A 22,745-nucleotide genomic window follows, 5' to 3' on the forward strand; every position below is an offset into this window, starting at 1 on the left:
CGACAGGCCATTGACTGTTAACGTTTTCTCTTTTGGAATGAATCGATCCGAAGACATTTCAGAGACTGTTTGTGTTTTCCTTTGGATTTGCTTAAGTTCTTGACGGGGCAGCATTTTCAGACAAACCTTATTTGGGGCTATGACTGCATGCGAAATGCTAATGAAATCACCTTGTCTCCGGGATCAAAGGAGTTGAAGCAGCAGAGTTAGTGGAACACAGCGGGAGGGAAAATAAGAGAGAATGCCTGAGAGAGACGGAGGAGGATTCAACGGAGCACATCTTAAAGCATCCGGCGCGCCGGAGTCCGAAGAAGCACAAGTCGAAAGTCGAGACACGAGAGAGAGAGAAAATGCTGCATCGATCGTTGTCATCCTCTTCTTCTTCTTCTTAGTCTTAACTGTTAGTTTCCATCCCTCTTTAAAACGTTCCTGTGGCATCTTGTCCCTCATTTGGGTGGGGAGGGAGGGAGGGATTCTGATCCCTTTGGCTCTCGTCTCATGTGGTTCCCTTAATCTCCTTCTAGTTGTCGTAGACTTTGATTCGATCGCATTTCGATTTATCTCGGCGACGGTCAAAAGAAGACGTTGTTATTTCGCTGGCGTTTTCTGCTGACGCCGTTGGGTTGGCCGCAAAACGTGAGCTATCACCGCTAGATCTAGGAGCCGTGCCCAAGAACCCCTGGCCAATGCAAATGTGAATAAGAGTCGGGAGAATATAAGAGCGAAAGAAAAAAGTCTAGAAAAGAAAGTCTAAAAAAGCTGATGACGTTCATTGCGGGTCTAGCTTGTTCCCCGACTTTTTAACACTTTTGACTGGTATCTCGGATAGTTCTTTGATGCCTTTCTTCACGTGTCGTCTATCCAAGAAGTCAACGGAAGCGGTTGGCCTCTCCTCCGCTTTTTCTCGCCTACCTTTTTTTTGCCAGTTCTATCTTGAAACGTGGAAACTTGGTGGGATCGTTTGTACCTCGAGAGAGAACGAATCCCCACGCTAAACTCTCAACGGATAATTTGACATTTCCCTCCTCCTTTTCTTTCTTTTCATCGACTGTGCCCCGCTCCCGAATGTGTGTGAGTCAAATCGACCGGATTTTTCAGGAGAGGGATTTCGTGACTTGTGGACGATGTTCACGAAAATGCGCGTCGAAGAAGCTTAACGAGCAACAAAAGAGCGTGGCAAGTCGCCGCCGCCGCCGTCGTCGTCGTCGCCCAAAAGCCAGTGGTGGTGGTGGTAGTGGTGGGGGTGGGAGAGTAGCATCCATTCGACATTAGTCGGAAGGATTCCCCAATGACCTTGTGCATGTAATAATGAAGAAGGATGTCTTATTTTAAAAAAAGGAAGAAGGAGAAGATATAAAAGGACCTCTCATCCTCTGTCTTCATTCCTCCGCGTTCTCCTCCCCCCCCCCTTTTTACACGCGTGTCTTCTCCTCGGTGATTGTCACCCACTTTGACTCGACTTTGCCAACTTGGATCTCAACGGAAAACGACAAGCGTGATAGTCCTTTCACGTCACTCGTCTATCACTGGTTTTGTCATATTCTTTTTTTTTTTTCTTCCCCCAGCTCTTTGTTCCCCCAAGTCCATTCTGCCGGGATGGATAAAGAAAAACAAAACGAAAAACTGTAGCAAAAACCACCACACGACGTAACAAAGCCAGAAGAAGATGATGATGTATGGATTATTCACGGGGGCTTGATCAAGTCTGAGTCACCACCGAACCGAGTGATGGCGTATCGGAATGGACTGGCGAAATGAATGCGCATTTCTGGCCAAACTCTCGGTGGCCTTCTTCATTTGCATCCGCAATCAAGTGCATTTTTTGAATAAAAAAAAAGAAAAGGAGGAAAAAAAAAGAGGCGGAGTTGAATGTTGTGGAGGTGGATGTTTCTTTCTCTCATTCTTTCTTGCCGTGTATGTGTGTGCGTTGGTATATCGATATAGACTCACGACAGCCCGCGGCCGTTTACCGAGAATAACGGGCGGCGGTGGAATGAAGCGGCGGCATGCTGGAAGCAAGCAAGCACACGTTCCGTGGCATGTAGTTACCTTGACCGGCCCTTGTATGGTAGAGGCCAAGGTATTGAGACGGCAGAAGAGAGGTGGTATCGAAAGTACCTGGGGGAGTCGAACCTCCATCCGCAACCTGAAGGGGAAAAGCAGAAGAAGAAGAAGAAGAAGAAGACGATGTCTAGACGACGAACGTTGTTGTGAGGATGTGTGTGCTATTCAGTCGATTGCGGTACTAGCTTTAATGCGGACGTCGTCCGCTCTTGTTGTCCCGGTGACGGTGGCGGCCGTTTTCCCTTTCCAGTCCAGCCAGGAAAAAAAAGGCGAAAAAAGAATTCCAGATCGGGAGAATAGGCCTCAACATTTCTGATTTCCGCTCCTTCCGGATGGGAGCGGATGCCTCTGAAATGATCCCGTTCAGTGCTCCTAGTTTCTGTGGGGAGTTGTTATTGTTGCCAGTTCGTCGCCATCGTTGCACGTCCCTCCATAACACGTTTGACAACCGGTGAACAACAGCAGCGACAACAACAACAACATGGGGAGTATTTCGGGATTCGTGGCGTCGGCCAGCCAAATGGCCGCCGGAAAGAGCAAAATTGAAACGAGATTTTCTCCGCGAACTCGACGGGCGTTGCTACTCCGCAAGCGATTGGCGTTCATAGAGACGATGGGTCGTGCTGACGCTCGTTTTGTCCGTTTTGTTCACAAACTCGTCCGCTTGATACGGACCATTGAGAAGGTTGTACCCCCATTTCCTCGGCGATTCGCTGACATAATCTCCGTTTGTTTTCTTGATAATTTCCCCGACTACCCAGCTTACCGAGTACGTTTCGACTGGTCATTCACGAATGTCATTTTCAATCTGATTGTTTTGCAGGAACTGTCGGTGGAATTGGATGGGCGACGTGACGAACAAGCTGGATTGGCCGGAGCGGGACAGCGTCTCATCAACACGCTCAGCGACGAAGATTACCGCAGTAATGGGCAGAAACATCAGCAGAGCAGTCACGACGATGCTCTCATGCTCCGCCAGCGATTGGACGACATGAATCGCAGATGGCACGGGCTAAGAGCCAAAACGGTGGCCATCAGGTAAATCACGTTGGGTGGAAGAGAAGGAGAAGAAGAAGAAGAAAAAAAGAAAGAATAAAAAAATAGGAAGGGCCGCCAAGCCCCTTAGAAGGTAAATACCATAAACTTATGTTTTTTATTTCTTTTTTCTTGTAGGAATCGTCTGGAAAACAACACGGAGCATTGGAACGCGCTGCTGCTGTCGCTTCGCGAACTCATCGAATGGGTCATCCGCAAAGACACGGAATTGACCGGATTGGGACCGATCCGCGGTGATCTATCAACGCTGGTCAAGCAACAAGTAAATAGAATTTTTTTTTCTCCTTTTTTTCTTGCCCATCTCTTGCGCAAGAAAAATGTTTTTATAAAATTGAGGATGTTTTGCCTCTCACTCGCGATGTACTCACACCACGCCCCTTGTCCGTTGCAGGATGATTTCAGAGCGTTCCGAAGACAGCTGGATGATAAACGACCGTTGATCGAGCAGAGCATCTTAACCGGGAGACAGCTTGTAGCCAATGAAGCGCCACTCTCTGACGCCAGCGATTCGGAAGGTAATTCATCTTTCGATAGTCTCTTGTTATTTCGTCCTGCCTGCGGGATTTATGATTTATTTTTTCAAGTAAAAAGAGAGAGGGGAAAAAGATAAAGAAAACGAAAAAAAAAAATAATAACAAAATAACATTCGTTTTCGATTTCTCTTTATTGACTGCACGAGAGTTGCGTGGTGATGAGCTGATCGATGAGCCACCGGATCGATTTCTTACGAGTTGTTGTTTGGGGGGTTGTTTTTCTTCTTTTCTTGCGCGCTGTCTTATTATTTGAAAATATCTTGCCTCACAAGAAATGAAAAGGACACTGTATGTGTTTTGAGTTCTTTTTTGTCCGCTTGGTTGACGACGATGGCTGGTCTCTATTGTTGCTTTTCGTTCGACAAAAGGCCATTGAATGAGAAAGAAAGAAAGAAAAAAAGAAAAGGAGTTGTCTTCTATTTCTTCTGCCATTTCCAATTTGGCATTAAAGATCTCCTCAACCAGCCGAGGGCTTTGGCATACATTCATTCTTCTCGCTCTTTTCACTTTGCCTGATCTCCATATTTCACGCACACACACAAAAAAAAGAAGAGAATGAGGGGAACATGTATAATCTCTAGTCGGTTCGCCTCTTCATCCCTTCTTCTTCTTCGGGTAGTTGTTGTGGGTTTCAATAGAACTTGTGTGTTGCCGGAGTTGTGAAGGGAGTGAAGTTGTGCAAGCCGGAGAACCCCATATTAAACAGATCGTGTTGGAATTCCTTTCTGTGGGGGGTTCATCTCGTTCGCTTTTATGCCCGTAGGTTTTTATTTATTTTTTTGACTGTTTTTGACGGAATTTCGTGTCACCTCTCTCCCGCTGCGTGCGGGTTATTTTTCCTTTTTTTTTTTACTATTATTATTTCTTACCTGATTTTTTTTTTCTTTTCTTTTTTAAAAAACTTTTCTTTTGTTTGCTTATTTTTATAGCTGCCAACCGGGACCTTCTGCCGGGTGATTCACGTGGTTACCGCAGCGCCGAAGAGGCAGCACGCGAGTTGACACAAGGCATTCGGCGCGAAGTGACCAAGTTGGCCGAACGATGGGCCGCCCTGCGTGATCGCACTGAACGATGGAACGTTGACTTGGACACCACCACAAACGTAAACGATTTTTTTTTCTTTTCCGCTTTTTCTTTTCTATTCACACTTTTAGTACTTCTCGCCACCTCCTGGCTTTTTATTTCATTGGAAGGTTAGTACGGACTTGGAAAAAGTTTCTTGCCAGGAGTCGAAATCCTTTTCGTGAGAGAAGCGGAATAACGGAAACTTGCCCCACTAGATTAAGTTCTCTCGAGCTCCATATTAGGTGGGCGGTTCCGGTGATTCTTGAAAGTCAATTCTCCCTCCCCCCCCCTCGTGTTCTCGGCTGCGTTTTTGAAAGGAAAAAGAAAAAAATGACATGTCATGTAAATGAAGGACCGTCACGCATGGCTTGATTATCGTACCGACCGGCAAAGTAGTTCGTTCTGCATACATCAATTGGTTTATTCTCATATAACTTGGCTCGGGAGGCTAGCTTGATAGACATTACGGCGATTTCAGGTTATTGATTCCCATTACGTCGTCGACCGTATGGGATGCGTCAACACAGAGTTGCAACAGTCTACTACGCACGGCGCTTGATACGGGAATGTTAACAGTTTGCTTATAGAACACAAGAACAATTCTCAGTAGATTAGTCGTGCTCGACTGGATATCCGACACCGTGAGGTCCCCCCACCTCCTCTTTTTCTCTCCGCCGGAGCCTTGGAGCAAAACACAACACTGAGCTCTTTTACTTCTCGGCCTCTTTACTTTTTTTGGTATTTTTCATTTTTGGACGTCGCATTCGGACTCCACTGGTTGTGTAATCCGATCGGAACCGTAAGGCGATCGACACAACGAGAAAGGAAACAAGTGGGGCGGCTTCCTCCCCCCTCTTTCCATCGCCCACGGATCAACGGGTCGGCCGCGGATGTTGTCGTTTGCTTTCTGTCCCCGTCGATATTTATTTATACCTCGGTCCTTCGAGTCGTGTGATGTTATTCCGTTTCTCAGATTTGCCTCGGCAGTAACAGACGTCGGATTGCCTCAGCTCCTTGCTCCCCGTCTCGCCTCAGCTCTCTCTCGTCTTATTCCTCGGTTGTCAGATCGACTTTGCCCCAGTTGTAGACCATTGTTGTCCGTTTTCCAGTCGAACCGCCACCAGACGATTGGATCATGTCCGTTTTGACAGAGCCGTTCGTGTTCTTTCAACTTTATCAGGTCTCGTCTGATCTTTCTCGTTGTTTTTCCGATTTTTCTTTTGTTGCCTGTTGTGAACGGGAGCGATTTGGCTCCTTTTCAGTCCCATTGTATGGCTCAAGGGCTGTAGGAAACATTTCGAGGCCATTCGTTCCGATGATGGTTTATTTATCAACAGCCAAGCAGAAGAAACAAAAAACAAAAAAACTTGAGCAACGAGCCCAATCTAATTTATACGACCTGGTTTTTTGGTGGTACCACTATCTCCCTTTTGTTGATTTTACAGCGAGTGCAGCAATTGCAGGCCAGCATGGACGACGCTTCGAACCGGCTCGTTCCTGCCGAAACGACTCGCTCCAAGTGGATCAATCCGACCGAATTGAGTCCTCAGCAAGTCCAGCAGCACATGGATCAATTGAAGGTACGGTGCGAACTTGGCCATCAGCTCACACGACAATTCGCTTACATCGACCCCTTACTCTCCTCCGCTCTTTCAACATAATCCGTGACAGTGATCGTTAACTAACCGTATGCGTATACACTTATTCATGTGCAGGAACTAAGCGATAAAATTGCCCCAGTCCAGCTGACGATTGAGGAAGTCAACGACCAGGCAGCCCGTTTGGCCGATTCCGGCGTCCCATTATCTCACGCCAATCTTTCCAGACTAGAAGATCTCAATTCTCGGTAAGTCTAAGGCGGAACAGTAACAGGGAAAATATAACAAAAACAAACAAACAAAAAAATACGCCTTCCTCTTCCGAAAAAGGAAAAAAAAAAATATAATAATTGTTTGCGGTAGTCATTAAATTAACGCTTGGCGAGTGGAGAGAATATTGGGCTAATTGATTCGTTATACTTGTGGCTGACCAAGCTAATGCTTTCCATTTTTTATTTGACTCTCTTTCTCTGCTCTGACTCGTAGGTGGAAAGTGTTACAGTCTTCGATGGACGATCGATACCAACAATTGTGTGGCGTTACCCGAGACGGTGCGCTTAGTGGTCCGTTGCTGCACAGCTTCTTGGCCTCGTCGGTCGACCGGCCCTGGGAGAGATCCGTCACGGAAGCCGACGTTCCTTATTACGTCAAGTAAAAATCCTTCTCTCACATCTTTCCTTTTTTTTCCCCCTTTGCCGGTTTAATTGGCCGAAGAGTTATTTTATTTGATTATTTATTGTCGGTTTTGTTTTATTTGTTTGTTGATTTTTTGTGTTTTGTTTTCTTTTTGGGCCACTTTCAGTCACCAAACGGAGACTACTCATTGGGACCATCCTCAGCTGGAAGAATTGATGAATTCATTGTCCGAGTTCAATGACGTCCGCTTCTCAGCTTACCGGATGGCTCTCAAGTTGCGACGCGTACAGAAGTTCCTATGCCGTAAGTTTTTCGATCGACATCGATCCAGGAAACATATCTTTTTTTTTCTCCCTTTTTTAAATCAACCGTTTCTTTTGGGTTATATTTGATCTTCTAGTGGATAAACTTGAACTGAACACGGCCATTGACACTTTTGACGCTCACGGTCTCCGGGCGCAGAACGACAAAGTGATTGACATCCCTGATATGGTGACTGTCCTCCGTTCGCTGTACGAAGTTGTTGTCACAGCCTATCCGGGCGAGATTCGCCTACCCCTCGTCATTGACTTGTGTCTCAACTGGATCCTCAACGTTTACGATAGGTAAATTTTGAATGTTTTATGCTTCGATGTTTTTTCTGACCTTTTTCTATTTGTCGTCTACAGTCAAAGATCAGGCGAAATTCGAGTCCTCTCCTTCAAAGTAGTCATCACTTTGATGTGCCGTGGCCATTTAGAGGATAAATACCGATGTGAGTAACTCTTTACTATTCATGATCAATTGGAAATTGAGGATTATCGGCTGATTTACTGGGCAGCCAGATTTGGTATAAGGGCAATAGCGTGGTTTTCAATGTGCACTTGAGTAAGTTTCAGAAGTCACTCGGACTTGGATCCAATTCAAATCACTTGAGATTCACCCGCACCTATTACACCTGCTCCATTTACCACTAAACCCTCCTTTCTTTTCTACGTAAATGTTCGTTCAATACGTTTGCAAAATAGCTCACGGCAACCAATCAATTTAGCAAACATGTGCCATTTATCTCTCTCTCCATGTTTGAAAGAAACGGTATTCAAAAGCGGTAACATTAGCATAAAAGGACTTATCCTTTGGACTTTGGTGAAACCTGTTAGCAAAGTCATGTAAAACCCCGCTGGCCAAATCACGAGATCGTGATTGACTCTGCCACCAATGATCTTCCTTCAGCATATTTCTCCCAGCATTCTTCCGAAGCGTTCACGTAAGACTTTGAAATAAGAAAAAGAAGGAGCAGTGTCAGAATTATCAAACTCTTTAAACTGTTCGTATTTAAACGCTGATGGATCGATCGACCGACCCGAGTTGCGGTTAAATCGAATGCATTGTCCCGTCAATTGAAGCCGCTTGTCTTTCAAGTTTTTGTTTTTCTCTCCTCCCATGAATCCTCCGCTATTGTTTATCGGCTCTACTCGCTTGGCTTAATGATACCAATGCGCTGCGTGCCAGATGCGCGTCCTCGGAGCAAACAAAAACAAAATAAGTGGAAGAATCTAGGCTCCTTTAGAGCAGAGATTTAATGGTAGAGTTTGCGGGATTTACGGGCAGGATCGAAGAACGCATTGTCCTCGATCGAATGAATACACCTAACAAAAGTATTGATTGTCGATTGGATTCTAAAAACGCAATTTCTTCTCCTTATTTTCTAGATTTGTTCCGACTAATCGCCGATCCCAATCGATTGGTTGATGCACCTAAACTGGGTGTTCTCTTACACGATTGCGTTCAAATGCCGCGAGAATTGGGTGAAGTGGCCGCATTTGGTGGTTCAAACATCGAGCCGTCGGTCAAATGTTGTTTCGACAAGGCCGGCAAACAACGACAGTCCATCGAGGTAATTATTGTTTGTGTTAAAATTTTGAAGAATAAATATTAAACTTTGATTGAAACTACGTTATCTTCGTACAAAGGCCGTTCACTTTTTGGCTTGGATGAAACGGGAACCGCAGAGCGTCGTGTGGCTCCCAGTACTCCACCGTTTGGCCGCATCAGAATCGGCCCGTCATCAATCCAAGTGCAACGTTTGCAAGGCTACTCCCATCATCGGATTGAGGTATAACCAAATGGTTTGGCTGTTTCTATTATTAGTGGTTTACTAATTTGTTAATCCAATTAATTCAGGTACCGATGCCTCAAGTGTTTAAGCTTCGACATGTGCCAGACCTGTTTTTTCACGGGGCGAGTTTCAAAGCATCACAAATTGACTCATCCAATGCAAGAGTATTGCACAACGGTAATGCCTGATGAGAATTATTAGCTGCGTAAACGATTGCGTTTCATAACTCCTCATTTTGTTTACCATGTTTTGTAGACCACGTCGGGAGAGGATTTGAAAGATTTCACTCGCACCCTGCGCAACAAATTCAAGTCTAAGCGCTACTTTAAGAAACATCCTCGTTTGGGTTATTTGCCCGTTCAGACGGCTCTGGAAGGGACGGCAACTCCGTCGGATGCTCAATCGGAAATCTCTTCTCAGATGCAGTCTAGCGTGGCGCAAGATGTCCTTGTGCATTCAGCAGCCACGTCCGTTATAGATGGCATCCACAAAGATTTCACCCCGGAATCGTAAGTTGAAGAACATGAGTGTGATGCGTTTGATTTCTACATATTTCCTAATTTGCAGGGAGGATGAACATCAGCTCATTGCTCAGTACTGCCGATCTTTGAACGGAGACGCTCTTGGCATGTCAATGGGAGTGGCCCCGAGGAGCCCGGTTCAACTATTAGCCGCACTTGACTCTAATCACAAGGAAGAAATCGAAACAATGATTCGGTACATTGGCAGTTGTAATTTTGAATGGCTTTTAAATGGCGAAATAACTAATTGATTTTTAATGTACAGTGAGCTCGAAGAAGAAAACGCCACGCTTCAAGCCGAATACGAACGTCTGCGTTCGCAGCAATCACCTTCCATGTCTTTTTCATTCTCTTCTTCTCCCGACGATGCCACGCCCATCCCGCATCAAGGTGGGGCCTCGTCGTCTGGCAATCACACGTCTGAAGTTGAGAGAGACATGTTGGCTGAAGCTCGTCTATTGAGGCAGCACAAGACTCGATTAGAGGCTCGAATGAAAATACTGGAAGAACACAATCGCCAACTGGAAACTCAGCTCAGCCGGCTTCGACAGTTGCTGGATGAGGTGTGTTTGAAATAAATAACCTGTCATTTGTTTCGGTATTCACTTTTTAATTTTCCTCCCTTTTCCCATGGTTTCGCTTAACAGCCTGGAGGAAATGGCCGAGAAAACTCGTCGCCGGCCAAGACTGGAACTTTGCAGACCAGGTCAGTCACAGCTGCTCACCTCGCAACCGATACCCCCGTGCGGACCAATGGACATGACAAAAGTATAGATTTTTCATTTGAATATTTATTTCTTTTTGTTCTATAATTCACTTTTTTTTTTTGCTTTGTAAGATCATTCTTGGGCCGAACACGGTGTAGCCGATAGACTGGAAACCAGACCTCCTCCACCACCTCACGGTATTTCCACCAATCCAAACACGTACAATGCGCAGAACGTAGGCAACCTTCTTTTCATGGCAGGTATGTTGTTGGGAACATGATACCATACGTTGCTTAAATTATTTCAGTATAAATCACCACTTAAATTGCGCTTTATAGGTGACTTGGGAAAAGCTGTTGGTTCTTTGGTGAACGTGATGACGGACGCCAACGATCAATCTCCAGGACTAACAGATGAAGAGGATTGAAAATCGCAAGAAAATCGTTGCTCGTGTTTAAATGACATGTAGAAAGTTATTGTTACTGTTCATGAGTTGACACAGAATGAAGCAAAAAAAGAAGAAAATTGGAAACACGCTGCTTATGTAAGGGGCTGTTCTTCCATTATGTTTTATATCATGTTATCGGTTTTAAAACCTCCTGCCCTATTCATGTCATTCATACTTTATGAGTGATTTAATATGTCATTCTCTTTCCTTTTGTCAATTTTTTTTTGTCTTCTTCTCTTTGCCACTGTCTTTGGGAGTAGAAGTGTGACAGCTGCCCTGTTTCTGTAGGTTTACTAGTTAACATCCAGTTTAACATATCATGTAGTTTCAAACAACAACAGCAATTCTGAGGGCATCTATTCCTCTATGGCACACTAAATAAAACCAACAGGCCTCTGTTTTACATGGAATGTCTGGCTTCTTTCATTTTTTTTTTTTTTTATTTACCTTGATTTCTTCGTGAAATCTGAAAACAACTATATACCCTTTCATCAAGCTTGGATCAATGTTGTACACCTTGGGAGTCACTCAGTGTTGTCACTGTTGTAGCACAAAATAAATCCCTATGTGACAATACAAGTAACAGTCTTTGGACTTGTTAAATAAATAAAAAACATCAATAGTTTTTTTTTTTATGTAATGAATTCTACTATGGGTACCACACATACATAATATTTATCTCATGCTTTCCTTTTGGATCCGGCTGCTGTAAGCTTTAGATACCAGATTCCATGAATCCATGTAACGATCCATACACATGGCAATGCATTTCTGTAAGACACAACAGAAACAAAAAGTTAAAATAAGTTTTAAAATTTAGTAAATGATATATTAATTATACATAAATACATATATTATGTATAAATAAATACATGTTATATTGATTTGCCTAAGTCTCTTTTAAAGAGCAAAGCTTTTCAGATGCAAAATTACCATACATTTTTATCTTCACTTAACCTAGCCCCAAAATCGTTGAACAATTTGCCATACCTGTTCAGAGCTATCAAGAGAAGAGCTTGGCTTGGCTATGCATTTCTTGAAGCATTTCTCGGATATTTTCTAATTAAGATGAACATAGATTAGTTCAAATCCTACATTTATAAAGAAAAAAATTGTCACCGTTAGAAGTTCTTGCGCAGTGGCAATGGCTACTTGCTGCTTCACTTGTTCAATTAATTCTTCTCTTTGAGCTCCAGTCAGACGTCCAGTGCTTGGAGGTGAATCCATAACGAACAGCTGATTGAAAGAATCGAATTATTCACAATCAAGAAACAAATTTCTATGTAATAAAGTACGTCAGAAATTAGTAGAAAAAGCCGAGTTTTCCTTCCAAGTCACAACTCACACACAGTCACAGACACATGCAGAGAAATGGTATGGAATTGAGAATGCTGTCTGCTAGTCAATGTTGCCAGATGCTCAAATCAACTACCCAACATTGAAAAAACACGACAATTTTCAAGTCCCTATCCGGCTAATAATCCCTAATTCGTAACTCCCTATCAGAGCTATAGAATATACATAGAATAGCTATAGAAATTCTATAGCTCTGTCGACTGTCCCTATGGTCCAATCAGTTTAATTTCAGCGTCCAGTTTTCACTTTCATCGTCCAGTGCCGTCCAGGCGTCCGCGAGAATACGACCAGTCGTGAGTCGTCCGTGCCGTCTAGTTGTCCAGTTTCACCGTCCAGTAACTTTCAAATCCCTTAAGAATTAATTTGATTTTTTATTATTTTCTATTTTTAGCTGTCTATACATCATCGTAGCCTTTACTTTTTTTTACATTTAAAAACAGAAAATATTTCGTGTTGATTAATTTTTTGTATGTGCTCAAATTAGTCAGTTTCAGTTACTTTGCACATCCCTATAAAAATGTATCGGCCGTTATTGTGCAGTAACTTTTTGGTGATGACTGACGATAACTATTCCACCAACAAAGCTCACTCGTTAATTTTTCGATAATTGCTTTTTTTTATGTACTAAATGTATTTCGCTGTATTTCACGGAGATGACGAATATTTGGTTTATTTTCCGTCCGACTCTAGTCGTCCGTGGTTGCTAAGGGCTGTCACTAGGTGGCTAAATATTTCAGTGTGTTTAGGGATTGAACTATTCAGCTCTAGTGTGTTGGTTTCTACTTTCTAGAGGGATGTAGGGGGGTGGGTCATCCAACTGTCAAAGTGGTGAGACGACTGACGAAACACTCATTCTTTTGCTGCCGAGACGCTGTCCGAGAAGGTTGAATTTAGTCATTGCTGGGTACTTTCTTACGTGAAATTTGTGATCATAGACATGGTCTTTAATCTTTTATTCTTTAATTTTGTAAAATGTAATTTTTTGTGTGGTTCAATACGTGCAACATTTCCTTCAATTCATAATGGCCAACTGCATGTGGTCTTCTGTACATTTCCAAAATGTCGTCTCTTGCTGCATGTTGCACGTTTCGTTCCATGCAGTGATACAGAACAGTAAAGAGTAATTTTATGTTGCTTAACTTTTTAATTCAAGACTTTGTTTCTGAATTAAAATTTTGTGACTGTGTTTCAAAGAGTAATTGAGTTTATTTTTCAATCAACCGTTAAGTAGTAAAATCTGAGCTTCATTGGGTTTTGTTTTGCAAATTGTTTCAATTTCTAGTTGAGTTATACAACAGCTTTTGCAGACGTGTATTAACTTGTTAGAAAACTCGAGTGGGTTAGTATTTGCCTAAATTTTAGTCTACGTAAAAAGTAAGGGTGCTTCGTGTGTTTTTTGTTAGAAATTGAGTTAGACAATTCTTGTTTTGGACGACATTTTACAACAACTTTGTGTTTCAGTTTTCTAAATAAGAGCTTTTGTGAAAAGATCATAATCAGCTTGTAAAGAATTGTTATTTTTTTTATAAAACAGAAATTTGCCCTTTTTTGTATTTGAAAATGTAATTGGTTCATAGTTTTCCTTTGATTTATAGGATTCCTTGGTTAGTTTGATGTTGGAGCTGCTAATGGTGTTGATGCAGCGTTCATGGTGTGAGCACTGAGCAGTGGTTTTGCAGTCATTATCCAGTCGAGATGTCTTGAAATGGAGGTTGTGCAGACATTCAATTCAACATCTTTCTTCAATGTGTTATTTGCCAATGTTGGTGTTTTTGCAGTGTTGAGCTGTTGTGCAGAATAGTCTGTTGCCTGGTGGCTGTTGTGCAGAATAGTCTGTTGCCTGGTGGCTGTCGGGCATGTTTTATCGGCTGCTTTTTGTCGATGTGTCGTCTCGTCTCTTGCCACCTGTCACGTTACGGTAATGCTTGATGGCTAGTTTGATTTAATTATTGCTTAACTAAATTTTTCGTTCTCGTTTTAGTTGAGTCGTTCGCTGCCGTTCCGACTTGATCCATTGGTGAAACTGAGATGAGGTTGCAGAAATTGAAGATTGATACATTAATTAGATTTGGACAAATTAAAAGTGCATGCATGTTCCCCTTTTCCCTAAGTAAACAGTCTCCGCCGTTGGTTATTCGTCTGTTCGAACGGGAAATTGCCATGCAAATGATCTGATGTACCTTTGGAGAAAAATTATTTTGACCACTAAGTAGTTTTCCCTGATGATTCGCAATCAACTCTAACTCCATTATGTAACCGTATTAAACCTGTTCGCTCTTCATATATATGACCATTATCAAAATTACTACTTCGCAAACAATAAAATATGAAATCAAAAACCTGTATTGTTCTTTACACATAACTATATAAATTCACACCTTTTTTTTTATATAAAAAACAACCTTTTTTTATAAAAAACAAGTAATTTCCTGTCCAAATTTTTATCATTTTTTCCCGCTTACAACCACCAGATTATTTATTTACTAAGTCTTTCTCGATAAAAATTGGCGATGTTCATTGCTCACGCGTTTTTTTGTTAAGAAAATTAAAATTAGAATTTTCATTTGAATATAATATATTTTATTTTTTATAAACACAACGACATATTTTTTTTATGGCCCCCAGGGAGGGGGGGGCCTGTGACTTTCCCAACCGCGATAATAACATGTGCCGTTATTATTTTGTTGGTGCAGAAAGCCGGAATTTAATCTAGCAGTTGTCGACTGAATCAAACCTGACATATAGATCAGGTTGCCTCAATCGTATACTGCACTTCTGCACAAGTAAAAACTCCAAAGACGACAGTGAAACCATTTCAAGACTGCAACACAGGAAAACACTGGTAGAGCAAAAAAACACGAATGAGAAAAGATTTCAAACACAGGATAGCATTGGCAGAGCAAAATACACAAATGCAAAGAGAGAAAAATGTTTAACTTTAAGGCAGCAACCCGGATATCACTGGCAAATTCAGGCTGCTTCAGGATACCGCCAGCACAGCTACTTCTGGATAACACTGGAACCACACGCTGCATACAACAGTTCAATTAGTCTCCATCACATCTTTCACCACCTGGCTGCAACAAGGTAACCAACAGCGGACCTAATTAAGAAAACAAAAAATTACCAACGGGGAAAGACAGTGTGTGCACAATTACACAGGACTCTTTAAGACAAAAGAATACCAGGAGTAAGACAAAAAAAACTACGCAGTTCAACAGATCTCTCCGATATCTCAAATTTTACTTAGGAACTAGGAAGTTAGAATTGGCAAGATATTTCAAAATGCAAATTGATCTCTAGTCATATTAATTAACTACTTTAGCAGGAAATTGGATAAAAATAATTACTTTTGCTTTGTCATGGGACGAGACGTACGACTGGGTGCAGGCAGCAAGACACACGAGGCACGACATTTCGGCAAAATGGACAGGCACTCAAGTCCGAGTTACATGATTTGACAAAGTGGTATTGAAATCACCTGTCAATTAATAAATCAAAATTTAACATTAATTAACCCTAAGAAATAAACAAAAAATACCTTTACATTTTCATCATGGGAAACGTCACGACCAGCATCCCACTTCTGCTGCGTCAAGGAACAAAATGGCCGAATTTGGTCCCCTGAAGACACTCGCGCCACCTAGCGACAGCCAATTGGATTGCTTGCTTGCAGACAGCACGCAGCAGCTAAATTTGAATTCCTCACGCCTTTCACAAGCTGGCACGAAATTAATCAAGTGGGGATGGACACTAGATTACTCCAGCTGCCTGTGGTTGTAAGGCAGCAGCAGTTCTTATGTCTTTCTTTGGAGTTCTACTGTCGCATACAAAGAAATTTTTAAAAACTATTTAAAATATTGGGGTTCTATTGTGGTTCTATCTGTGGGGTTCTATTGTCGATGGAGTTCTACGGTCGCCATACCATCTAAAAGACTGGCCTTAGATAGTCAAAATAGTCATTAAAGTAATCAAAAATACCATTTCTCTTTTGCTTAAAATTAGCACGGAGTCTTTAGAATTCTACAGAGAACAAAGCTCACTTGCTAGTTTTATGCAAATTTTACGGAAGTATACCGGAAGTAAGCGATAGCTCCTTAACCATTGAGCTGTCGTCAAAATAAACTAAATATTCGTGATCTACGTGAAATTTGGGGTCGATTAGGTGTAATTTAAACGAAATCCAGATTTTGGTCAAAATCGAGAATTTTCCTGAACTATAGTTCAGGATTATTCTCGAAACCGGAAGTACGCTTTCGTACAAAATAAGACATGAACTTTATCACAAATTTTACGAGGATTACGAATATGTGGTTCTTTTGTACGTCGGATGAATATTTACTGAACTACTGACTGAAAAGAGAAAACCGGAAGTAGAAAAAAAAAACAAATTATTAAAAATCTAACAAGTGAGCTTTGTTGTCGAAACAGAAACTGACAGTTATCACAAAAAATTTTCTTGAAGTAGAATCGAGAAAATTTTTTAGAGATGTGCAAAGTAAGCGTAACTAAACTGATTCTGACAGTTAAAATGACCAAAGTCTATGCCTTCTAGCGCCAGAAAAAAGAAACGTTTAACAGTAACATGAAAAAAATGTCCGCTCTAGCTCGTTGACACCATGGTTGACATTCAATTGAAAGAACTAACAAACAAAGGCTTTGATACTCACGTAGTATTCACTATTCTCCCCTTCAAATTTGTATCTCGTCTTCACCCAAAAATGAAGAAGCCACCACCGCAGCATTACACATCAAACAGACGAAATCAAAAAGGTGATTATGCTTCTACAATGAGGGGATTGGGGAAGGCAGCATGACATTCGCTATTTTGTCTCATCTGTTAGTGATTCCAGATTGTTGACGAAATATCGTCTTCTGCTACCTCTACGTATCACCCTTTAGCTTTATTCCTGTCATTCTGCACTGAGCCTTACCTGTGATAAATCTTTCTTTTTTTCTGTAGGTTGTGATGGCCATTGATGGAGCAGCATAGGAATGCGACAGCTTTGTCTGGGTCTGGGCTAACTGCCCTACTAGATAGAATCCTCTTGGAAACTTCGTCTGCTCCTAAGTAACACAAATACACCTCTTAAGTTACTTCCAAAAATCAAAACAAATTTAGATTAGGATTTCTAGGTAAGTTGAACCGTTTTTAATTAATAACATTTACAACATCATTTAGCTAATGGTTCTTATTGCATTCTTGACTTCGTGTATTCAGAAATTTCAGCTGACGTTTTTGTGTGACCTAGGTGCTTGTGGCAATAGAGATCAAATGGGTCAATCCAATAATGTAAGATATGTCTTCCAAAGCTAAAGTAAATAGTTTCTACTGTCATTTAATGTTTCTAATTTTATTTCAGGTTAACTTCCCTTGTCAAATCATAGTAATAATCTTCAAGATATTGATGCCTTCCCCAGATCCAATTCTTTGCTGCTATCTCTTTTGCAGACAACAGTAAAATAATGCTTCAACTCAAGAGGTTGTGGTGACTGCTACTTAGTTCTAATATAGGACAGTGTAACATTGGTAGATTTAAGGTATTGCTTGGTGTCACTAACATGGTTTGAAAATTATATCTAAAAATATTCTCTCTTTTCAGGCAGTCTCTCCCTGCCTTGATTGACGTTTGAACCGGACGATTTGTTCATTAAATTTTTATGTAATAATAGCTATTATCATGATATAAAAAAAATTTATTTCATTTTTCATATTTATTATTGAATGTGATAAAATTTTCCGTACTAAACACAATATTAAATGAAAACAACAAATGAATATAAATAGCAATACTTAAGAAGGCCTGCCTGTTGCTTACTCAACCACGTTGACACAGAGAGTTGTTATTTTTTGGGCGCAGAAAGCTTTTTCTTCTGGCAGTCTCGCTTATTCAATCTATACTGCATAGTCGCCTAGCCGGAGACACAAATGACAAATAGACGCAAATATTTCAAGCCAGTAACAATCAACATTCAAACTTGGTGCAACAGTAACAATAACAACGGCACCACAGACAGCATGCAGCAGCTTAACTTTATTTGGTCACGCCTTTCACCAGCTGGCTGCAACAAAACACCATATGCAGTAGCAATGAATTAGTTCAGACTCAACCGAAAGCTGTTAACCCAAAAAAATAATAATTAAAGAAAATATCTCGGGTGACAAACTATTTGCAACAGTAGATATTTAAATTATGCAAACTCATCAAAAATCTTTTAGTATAATATTTAAAAAATTACACGGCTATCTAGGTTTTTTTCAAATTATTAAAAAAAAAACTCATTCATACAATTGGAAACTCAAATAAGTAAAAACATGGCCAATCAACTTTACTATAAATTCCAGGCTTGTAAATTCCAGTACAGATCTACTTTCTGCCCATCAATTAGCTAAATCTTTAGTCTTCTAATAATAAATCAACATAATTACTTTTGCTTTGGCATGAGGCGTACAGCCAGTACAGGCAGCAAGTGAAGACATCTGCAAAATCAACGCCCGTCAGGGAACGTCCTCAAACAATTTGGCCCAGTGCTGCATAAGCATTATAATACTTTGAAGTATGATGTTTAACTGCAAGTCTGCACAAGCTTCATTTAAGTGCATCTCTCAACTGGAAAAGGGCAGCAAGACCACAGCACAACAAACAGCAACACCAAACTGACCATGGAATCCTACAAAGCAAAATAATGTTAATGCATTAATAACATTTTCCGATGGAAAAAGACAATAATATTGATAATTAAATTTGCAAAGAAAAACCAAAAATACATGCAAGTGATATTTAACTTTGGCTTACAACTGTAAAATCAATGATTCAAACACTTGGTAGTTAAGGCAATGATTTACTTCAAATGTACACACAAACTAGAAGATGACCAAAGACCAAAAAGTTTTAAAGAATGAGTGAATTTCTGTTCTTTTACATAAAAAAAAATTTACAACTATCTACAAGAACTTTCCACAATAGCTATCTTATTTTTTAGAAGCATGAAATAAGATGTCACTTGTCTCCGACATTAAGAACAAAATGCTAATCTACCTAATTAATTTACAAGTACATCATTACCTTTTCAGATTTCCACTTTTCATCACATTTTTTTGTCTTGCAATATGGCATATGACCCTCTCAAAGAAGCATCTTCATGACACAGCAGCTCCAGCAGCGATCATGTGGAGAAAGGCAAGAAGAACTTAGACATGCTTTCACAAAATAAATGTAAGTAGATTAGAAAATGGACCTTTCGATAAGTCAAAACTCTCACGATTCACTTACTTGCTTTAGAATTGTTCACTTTCGATTTAGCTTGGTCGAATGACGTGGAAATACCCCATCATTTTTAAATGTAAAAGCGAAAAACACAGTCATGAAACAGCAGCTGTGGCACGTTTCCGTCCACTGTCTCAAAGGCAAATGGCGGATCTAGCCTGACTTGAAGGATTTGAAGCAGAGCAGACGATTGTATATTCCATAGTGCAGTAATTATTTCTACTACTAGGTGTCTCATACTCTCATTCAATGGCGGAGACAGCGGCGGCTAGTTTGTTCAAAATTCAAAACAATAGTAGAAAACAATAATTTAAAAATTAAAAAATGAAACAAACGAAAAATAAAAAATTTAATAATAAATTATAAATACCGCAATTGATTGTGAACAATTTTATTACAGACGAAATTTATAGTTGGAAAATTTGCCTCATGAACAGAGATCAATAAATCAACAACACCGACATCAAGTGAGGAGTTGTTTCTGATTACGTAATATCACACAATTCAATGTACAATTTCAAAAAATTAGACTAATTAAAACAAATCAAATTTTCAGAATAAAAAATTATATAAGTAGATCTCCGTCTAATACCTTGTTTATGGACTCAATATTATCAGACCTTCTACATTTTTATCAAGGACAGTTTTTTTTAACAGCATGTCTCAAATTTTTTTTTCATAGTTCGATCAGACGTTCGATTTATATCTCACAACTTATCTAAATCCTCTCCACAAACCAAGTAATAACCAGTTTGTCCATATATCCTAATGTCCTGAATTTCAAAGTTCTTTGTTCTGCGTTTCAATACTATGGTCAGTTGGTCACAACACGCTGATGAAACCAGCCTTGTTATCGATAAAGCTTGTTTGTCAACTTCAAAATACCTTGATACATGTTTTTGTTTAAAATAAACGTCAGAAAATAAACAAACGGATTGTGATACGTTGGTTCGGACGTCATGTGTATCCATTTTGAACTCCAAGGTCTAGATAGAAGTCCAATTTTGACAGGTGAATCCGGGTTTTCTTTATCGCAAAATCTAATGGTTTCAACCTATGATGCGGATCGTTGACGAGCTATTTAAGCAGAAAGCCGAGGCTGTATGAACTAGGCATTCTTTTGTTAAACGTCAAAATGAAGGTTATTCTCTGTCTCGCTATTTGCGTCTTTGCTCAGGTATTTTTTACAGAACTTTTAAAATAATTAAAGTAGGCCCAATAAATAGTTGACTTTCTCAAATTTAATCTCTCGAATTTTCCCTTCTCTATAGTCTATGAGCCAAGTTCTTCTCCCCATTGAGAGGAACTGGTCAAAAATCGAGGAGAAATGGGCCGATCCTACCGCTCCCCGTCACATCCCGCGTGCTGAAGAGATCCCCTTGAGACACAAGGCAACCCGTGAATCCAAGGACTTCCGTGGTGAGTAACGACACACAACGCAATAGTTTTTTTATTATCAAATTTTAATTGTGTTTTAAAAACTTGATTGCAGCCGCTTGCGGTGTAGCCAACCCCGCCCGTATCATCAACGGAGCTGAAGCTGTAAGTACAAATCGTTCAGCGTACAGCTACGTATACATCGTGCATTTTCATGATCATTCAATTAATCGACTATATAGACTCCCAATGAATTCCCGTGGGTCGCTGCTCTTTTCATCAGCGGCGGATCTTTCTGTACTGCTTCTCTCATTTCTGATCAGTGGATTTTGACTGCCGCTCACTGCGCCGATGGGTAAGCGCACAACAAAAGCGTACTACAGATCCTATTTGAGGATCTAATGTCAATAAGATTGTCCCTAAAACAATTTGTTTTATGTACCTTAGTGCTCTGTACTTTGATGTCTATTTGGGAGCTCACAATGTTCGCGTCACCGAGCCAACCCGTCTCGAGATCCGCGCAACTGAGAAATACATCAACCCCAACTGGAACCCCACTACTTTGAACGGAGATGTTGCTCTCATCAAGCTACCAGCCCCCGTTGATATCAGCGGAGGTGAGTTGGAATTGGATTGGGATAACGAAATTGTACTCGAGAATTATTTGGCTAAATACGAATGAACTCTTTGCAGATCTCGTCCGCCCCATTTGCCTCCAAGACCCAACTGACACCGACTTGTACGTTGGCGCTTCAGCCCAAATCGCCGGATGGGGAAAGACCGCCGATGGTAAATTTAAAAGCTAAAAATGCAATATAGTTTTCTGTTAAAAGTGAATTATTATTTATTCTGAAAGGACCCGGTGGTATCAGCCCGACATTGCAGAAATCTACCGTGACTGTCATTACCAACGCTGAATGCCAAAACGTACGATCTCTAATTTAAGACTCAACACTTTAAATTAATACGAAAATACTAATAATAAATTACATTTTTTTCTGACGTTTTCAGACCTACGGCGCTCTCATCATTAGGGATTACACGGTAATATAACAAAAATTATTAGGTTGTCATGATTACTTTATAACTGTTTCTTTTAAATTTTAGATCTGCACTTCCTTCACTGACACCAACTCTGGCACTTGCAACGTAAGTTAACACTTTAATATGAAAGTGAAAATTCATAAATGAAACCAATTTTTGTTTTCAAAATAGGGAGACAGTGGCTCTGCCATGAGCGTCATTAACGCCAATGGACAGTACACTCAGATCGGTGTCACCTCCTTCGTTTCATCCGCTGGATGCGAATCCGGAAACCCCGACGGATATGTACGATGACAATAATTTTAGATCAATAACTTGTTTTAAAACAAAATGTCCTCTTTCAAATCAAATAGGCTCGCGTTTCCAGCTACCTGCCCTGGATCAGCAGCATCACTGGCTTGGTTCTTTAAAAACATCTTTAAAGAAAATTGCGGATTCGGCTATTTGTTCAAACCAAATAATACGAATCCATGTAATCGATGAAAAAAATAAAAGTTCCTATTGGCAAATCGTTAAAAAATTTCAACGCGTCGTTCTTATTTTTCCTTAAACACACACAGGGATTTCTTTAAAAAAAATTAAGCCTTTAGAATATAGACAAAACGTTTTTCCAGCTTTATATAATCGTAAAATATTTCTAAAGTCATAGTCATACTTTGTATAAATCAAAATAGATTGTCTGGCTATAACACTGCAGTGATGAAGCAATAACAACAACAACGCAATCTTTATTAAAAACCCAAAAAACGATTCCATGCATAAGCTAACACCAACAGCAAGTATCGCAATCTTAAGCTGTCAATTTGGATGTCAGTTGGTCGACCTACGCTGTTGAGTCCCAGTATGACCTCAAGTAAATCTTTATCTGCCTTCTATCGTCTCCGTCTGACTAGAGATAAAATTACTTCAAACAACGACACGCATTTATTAGTGATACGTTGATCAGGTGACAGTTTGGGAGTCGACGATTTGAT

General features: G+C 40.6%; 3 protein-coding genes and 3 long non-coding RNA genes across 22 annotated transcripts in view; 4 read left to right on the forward strand and 2 right to left on the reverse strand.

Moving 5' to 3' along the window:
* LOC124190269 (dystrophin, isoforms A/C/F/G/H-like) overlaps positions 1-11,136 on the forward strand; it is a 50,183-nt gene extending 39,047 nt beyond the window's left edge. For all 12 annotated transcript variants that reach the window (XM_046582882.1, XM_046582886.1, XM_046582885.1 and 9 more), the window contains 19 exons: positions 2,888-3,102; positions 3,238-3,382; positions 3,512-3,635; positions 4,583-4,755; positions 6,164-6,298; positions 6,434-6,564; positions 6,803-6,967; positions 7,119-7,255; positions 7,353-7,557; positions 7,621-7,706; positions 8,644-8,828; positions 8,905-9,047; positions 9,116-9,227; positions 9,306-9,559; positions 9,618-9,767; positions 9,837-10,134; positions 10,219-10,339; positions 10,410-10,538; positions 10,617-11,136. In XM_046582882.1, coding sequence (XP_046438838.1) covers positions 2,888-3,102; positions 3,238-3,382; positions 3,512-3,635; positions 4,583-4,755; positions 6,164-6,298; positions 6,434-6,564; positions 6,803-6,967; positions 7,119-7,255; positions 7,353-7,557; positions 7,621-7,706; positions 8,644-8,828; positions 8,905-9,047; positions 9,116-9,227; positions 9,306-9,559; positions 9,618-9,767; positions 9,837-10,134; positions 10,219-10,339; positions 10,410-10,538; positions 10,617-10,705 — 2,997 coding nt within the window. In that variant the 3' untranslated portion in view covers positions 10,706-11,136. The remainder of the gene's footprint in view (positions 1-2,887; positions 3,103-3,237; positions 3,383-3,511; positions 3,636-4,582; positions 4,756-6,163; positions 6,299-6,433; positions 6,565-6,802; positions 6,968-7,118; positions 7,256-7,352; positions 7,558-7,620; positions 7,707-8,643; positions 8,829-8,904; positions 9,048-9,115; positions 9,228-9,305; positions 9,560-9,617; positions 9,768-9,836; positions 10,135-10,218; positions 10,340-10,409; positions 10,539-10,616) is intronic.
* A 211-nt stretch (positions 11,137-11,347) lies between these two features.
* On the reverse strand, positions 11,348-12,181 carry LOC124190271 (mitochondrial import inner membrane translocase subunit Tim13-like). Of its 3 annotated transcripts, none has more exons than XM_046582896.1 (4): positions 12,022-12,181; positions 11,846-11,962; positions 11,717-11,785; positions 11,348-11,497 (listed from the first exon to the last, which is right to left on the reverse strand). In XM_046582896.1, exons 2-4 carry the CDS (start codon positions 11,951-11,953, stop codon positions 11,402-11,404), a joined length of 273 nt encoding a protein of 90 aa, XP_046438852.1. In that variant the 5' UTR covers positions 11,954-11,962; positions 12,022-12,181; the 3' UTR covers positions 11,348-11,401. The 3 variants fall into 3 exon arrangements, with proteins under 3 accessions (XP_046438852.1, XP_046438854.1, XP_046438853.1); XM_046582898.1 differs by having other exon boundaries at positions 12,072-12,130; XM_046582897.1 differs by lacking the exon at positions 12,022-12,181 and having other exon boundaries at positions 11,846-12,015.
* A 695-nt stretch (positions 12,182-12,876) lies between these two features.
* Positions 12,877-14,421, forward strand: LOC124191560. Its single transcript, XR_006873477.1, has 3 exons — positions 12,877-13,022; positions 13,678-14,000; positions 14,064-14,421. It is a non-coding gene; the product is annotated as an uncharacterized LOC124191560 (long non-coding RNA).
* A 529-nt stretch (positions 14,422-14,950) lies between these two features.
* On the reverse strand, positions 14,951-17,031 carry LOC124189780. 4 transcript variants are annotated; one of them, XR_006872659.1, is made up of 4 exons: positions 17,017-17,031; positions 15,624-15,899; positions 15,433-15,563; positions 14,951-15,185 (listed from the first exon to the last, which is right to left on the reverse strand). It is a non-coding gene; the product is annotated as an uncharacterized LOC124189780 (long non-coding RNA). The 4 variants fall into 4 exon arrangements; XR_006872658.1 differs by having other exon boundaries at positions 15,624-15,902; XR_006872657.1 differs by lacking the exon at positions 17,017-17,031 and adding an exon at positions 16,753-16,767 and having other exon boundaries at positions 15,630-15,902.
* LOC124189782 lies at positions 16,715-17,792 on the forward strand. The gene is made up of 5 exons (XR_006872660.1): positions 16,715-16,855; positions 17,046-17,218; positions 17,304-17,375; positions 17,446-17,623; positions 17,686-17,792. It is a non-coding gene; the product is annotated as an uncharacterized LOC124189782 (long non-coding RNA).
* A 2,625-nt stretch (positions 17,793-20,417) lies between these two features.
* On the forward strand, positions 20,418-22,291 carry LOC124189778 (brachyurin-like). Its single transcript, XM_046582252.1, has 11 exons — positions 20,418-20,527; positions 20,622-20,769; positions 20,843-20,892; positions 20,970-21,082; positions 21,175-21,344; positions 21,421-21,516; positions 21,584-21,654; positions 21,739-21,771; positions 21,835-21,876; positions 21,943-22,056; positions 22,125-22,291. Exons 1-11 carry the CDS (start codon positions 20,486-20,488, stop codon positions 22,179-22,181), a joined length of 936 nt encoding a protein of 311 aa, XP_046438208.1. The 5' UTR covers positions 20,418-20,485; the 3' UTR covers positions 22,182-22,291.
* The last annotated feature ends 454 nt before the right edge of the window (positions 22,292-22,745 follow it).

Source organism: Daphnia pulex, chromosome 3 (assembly GCF_021134715.1).
Source record: "Daphnia pulex isolate KAP4 chromosome 3, ASM2113471v1".
Taxonomy (NCBI): Eukaryota; Metazoa; Arthropoda; class Branchiopoda; order Diplostraca; family Daphniidae; genus Daphnia; species Daphnia pulex.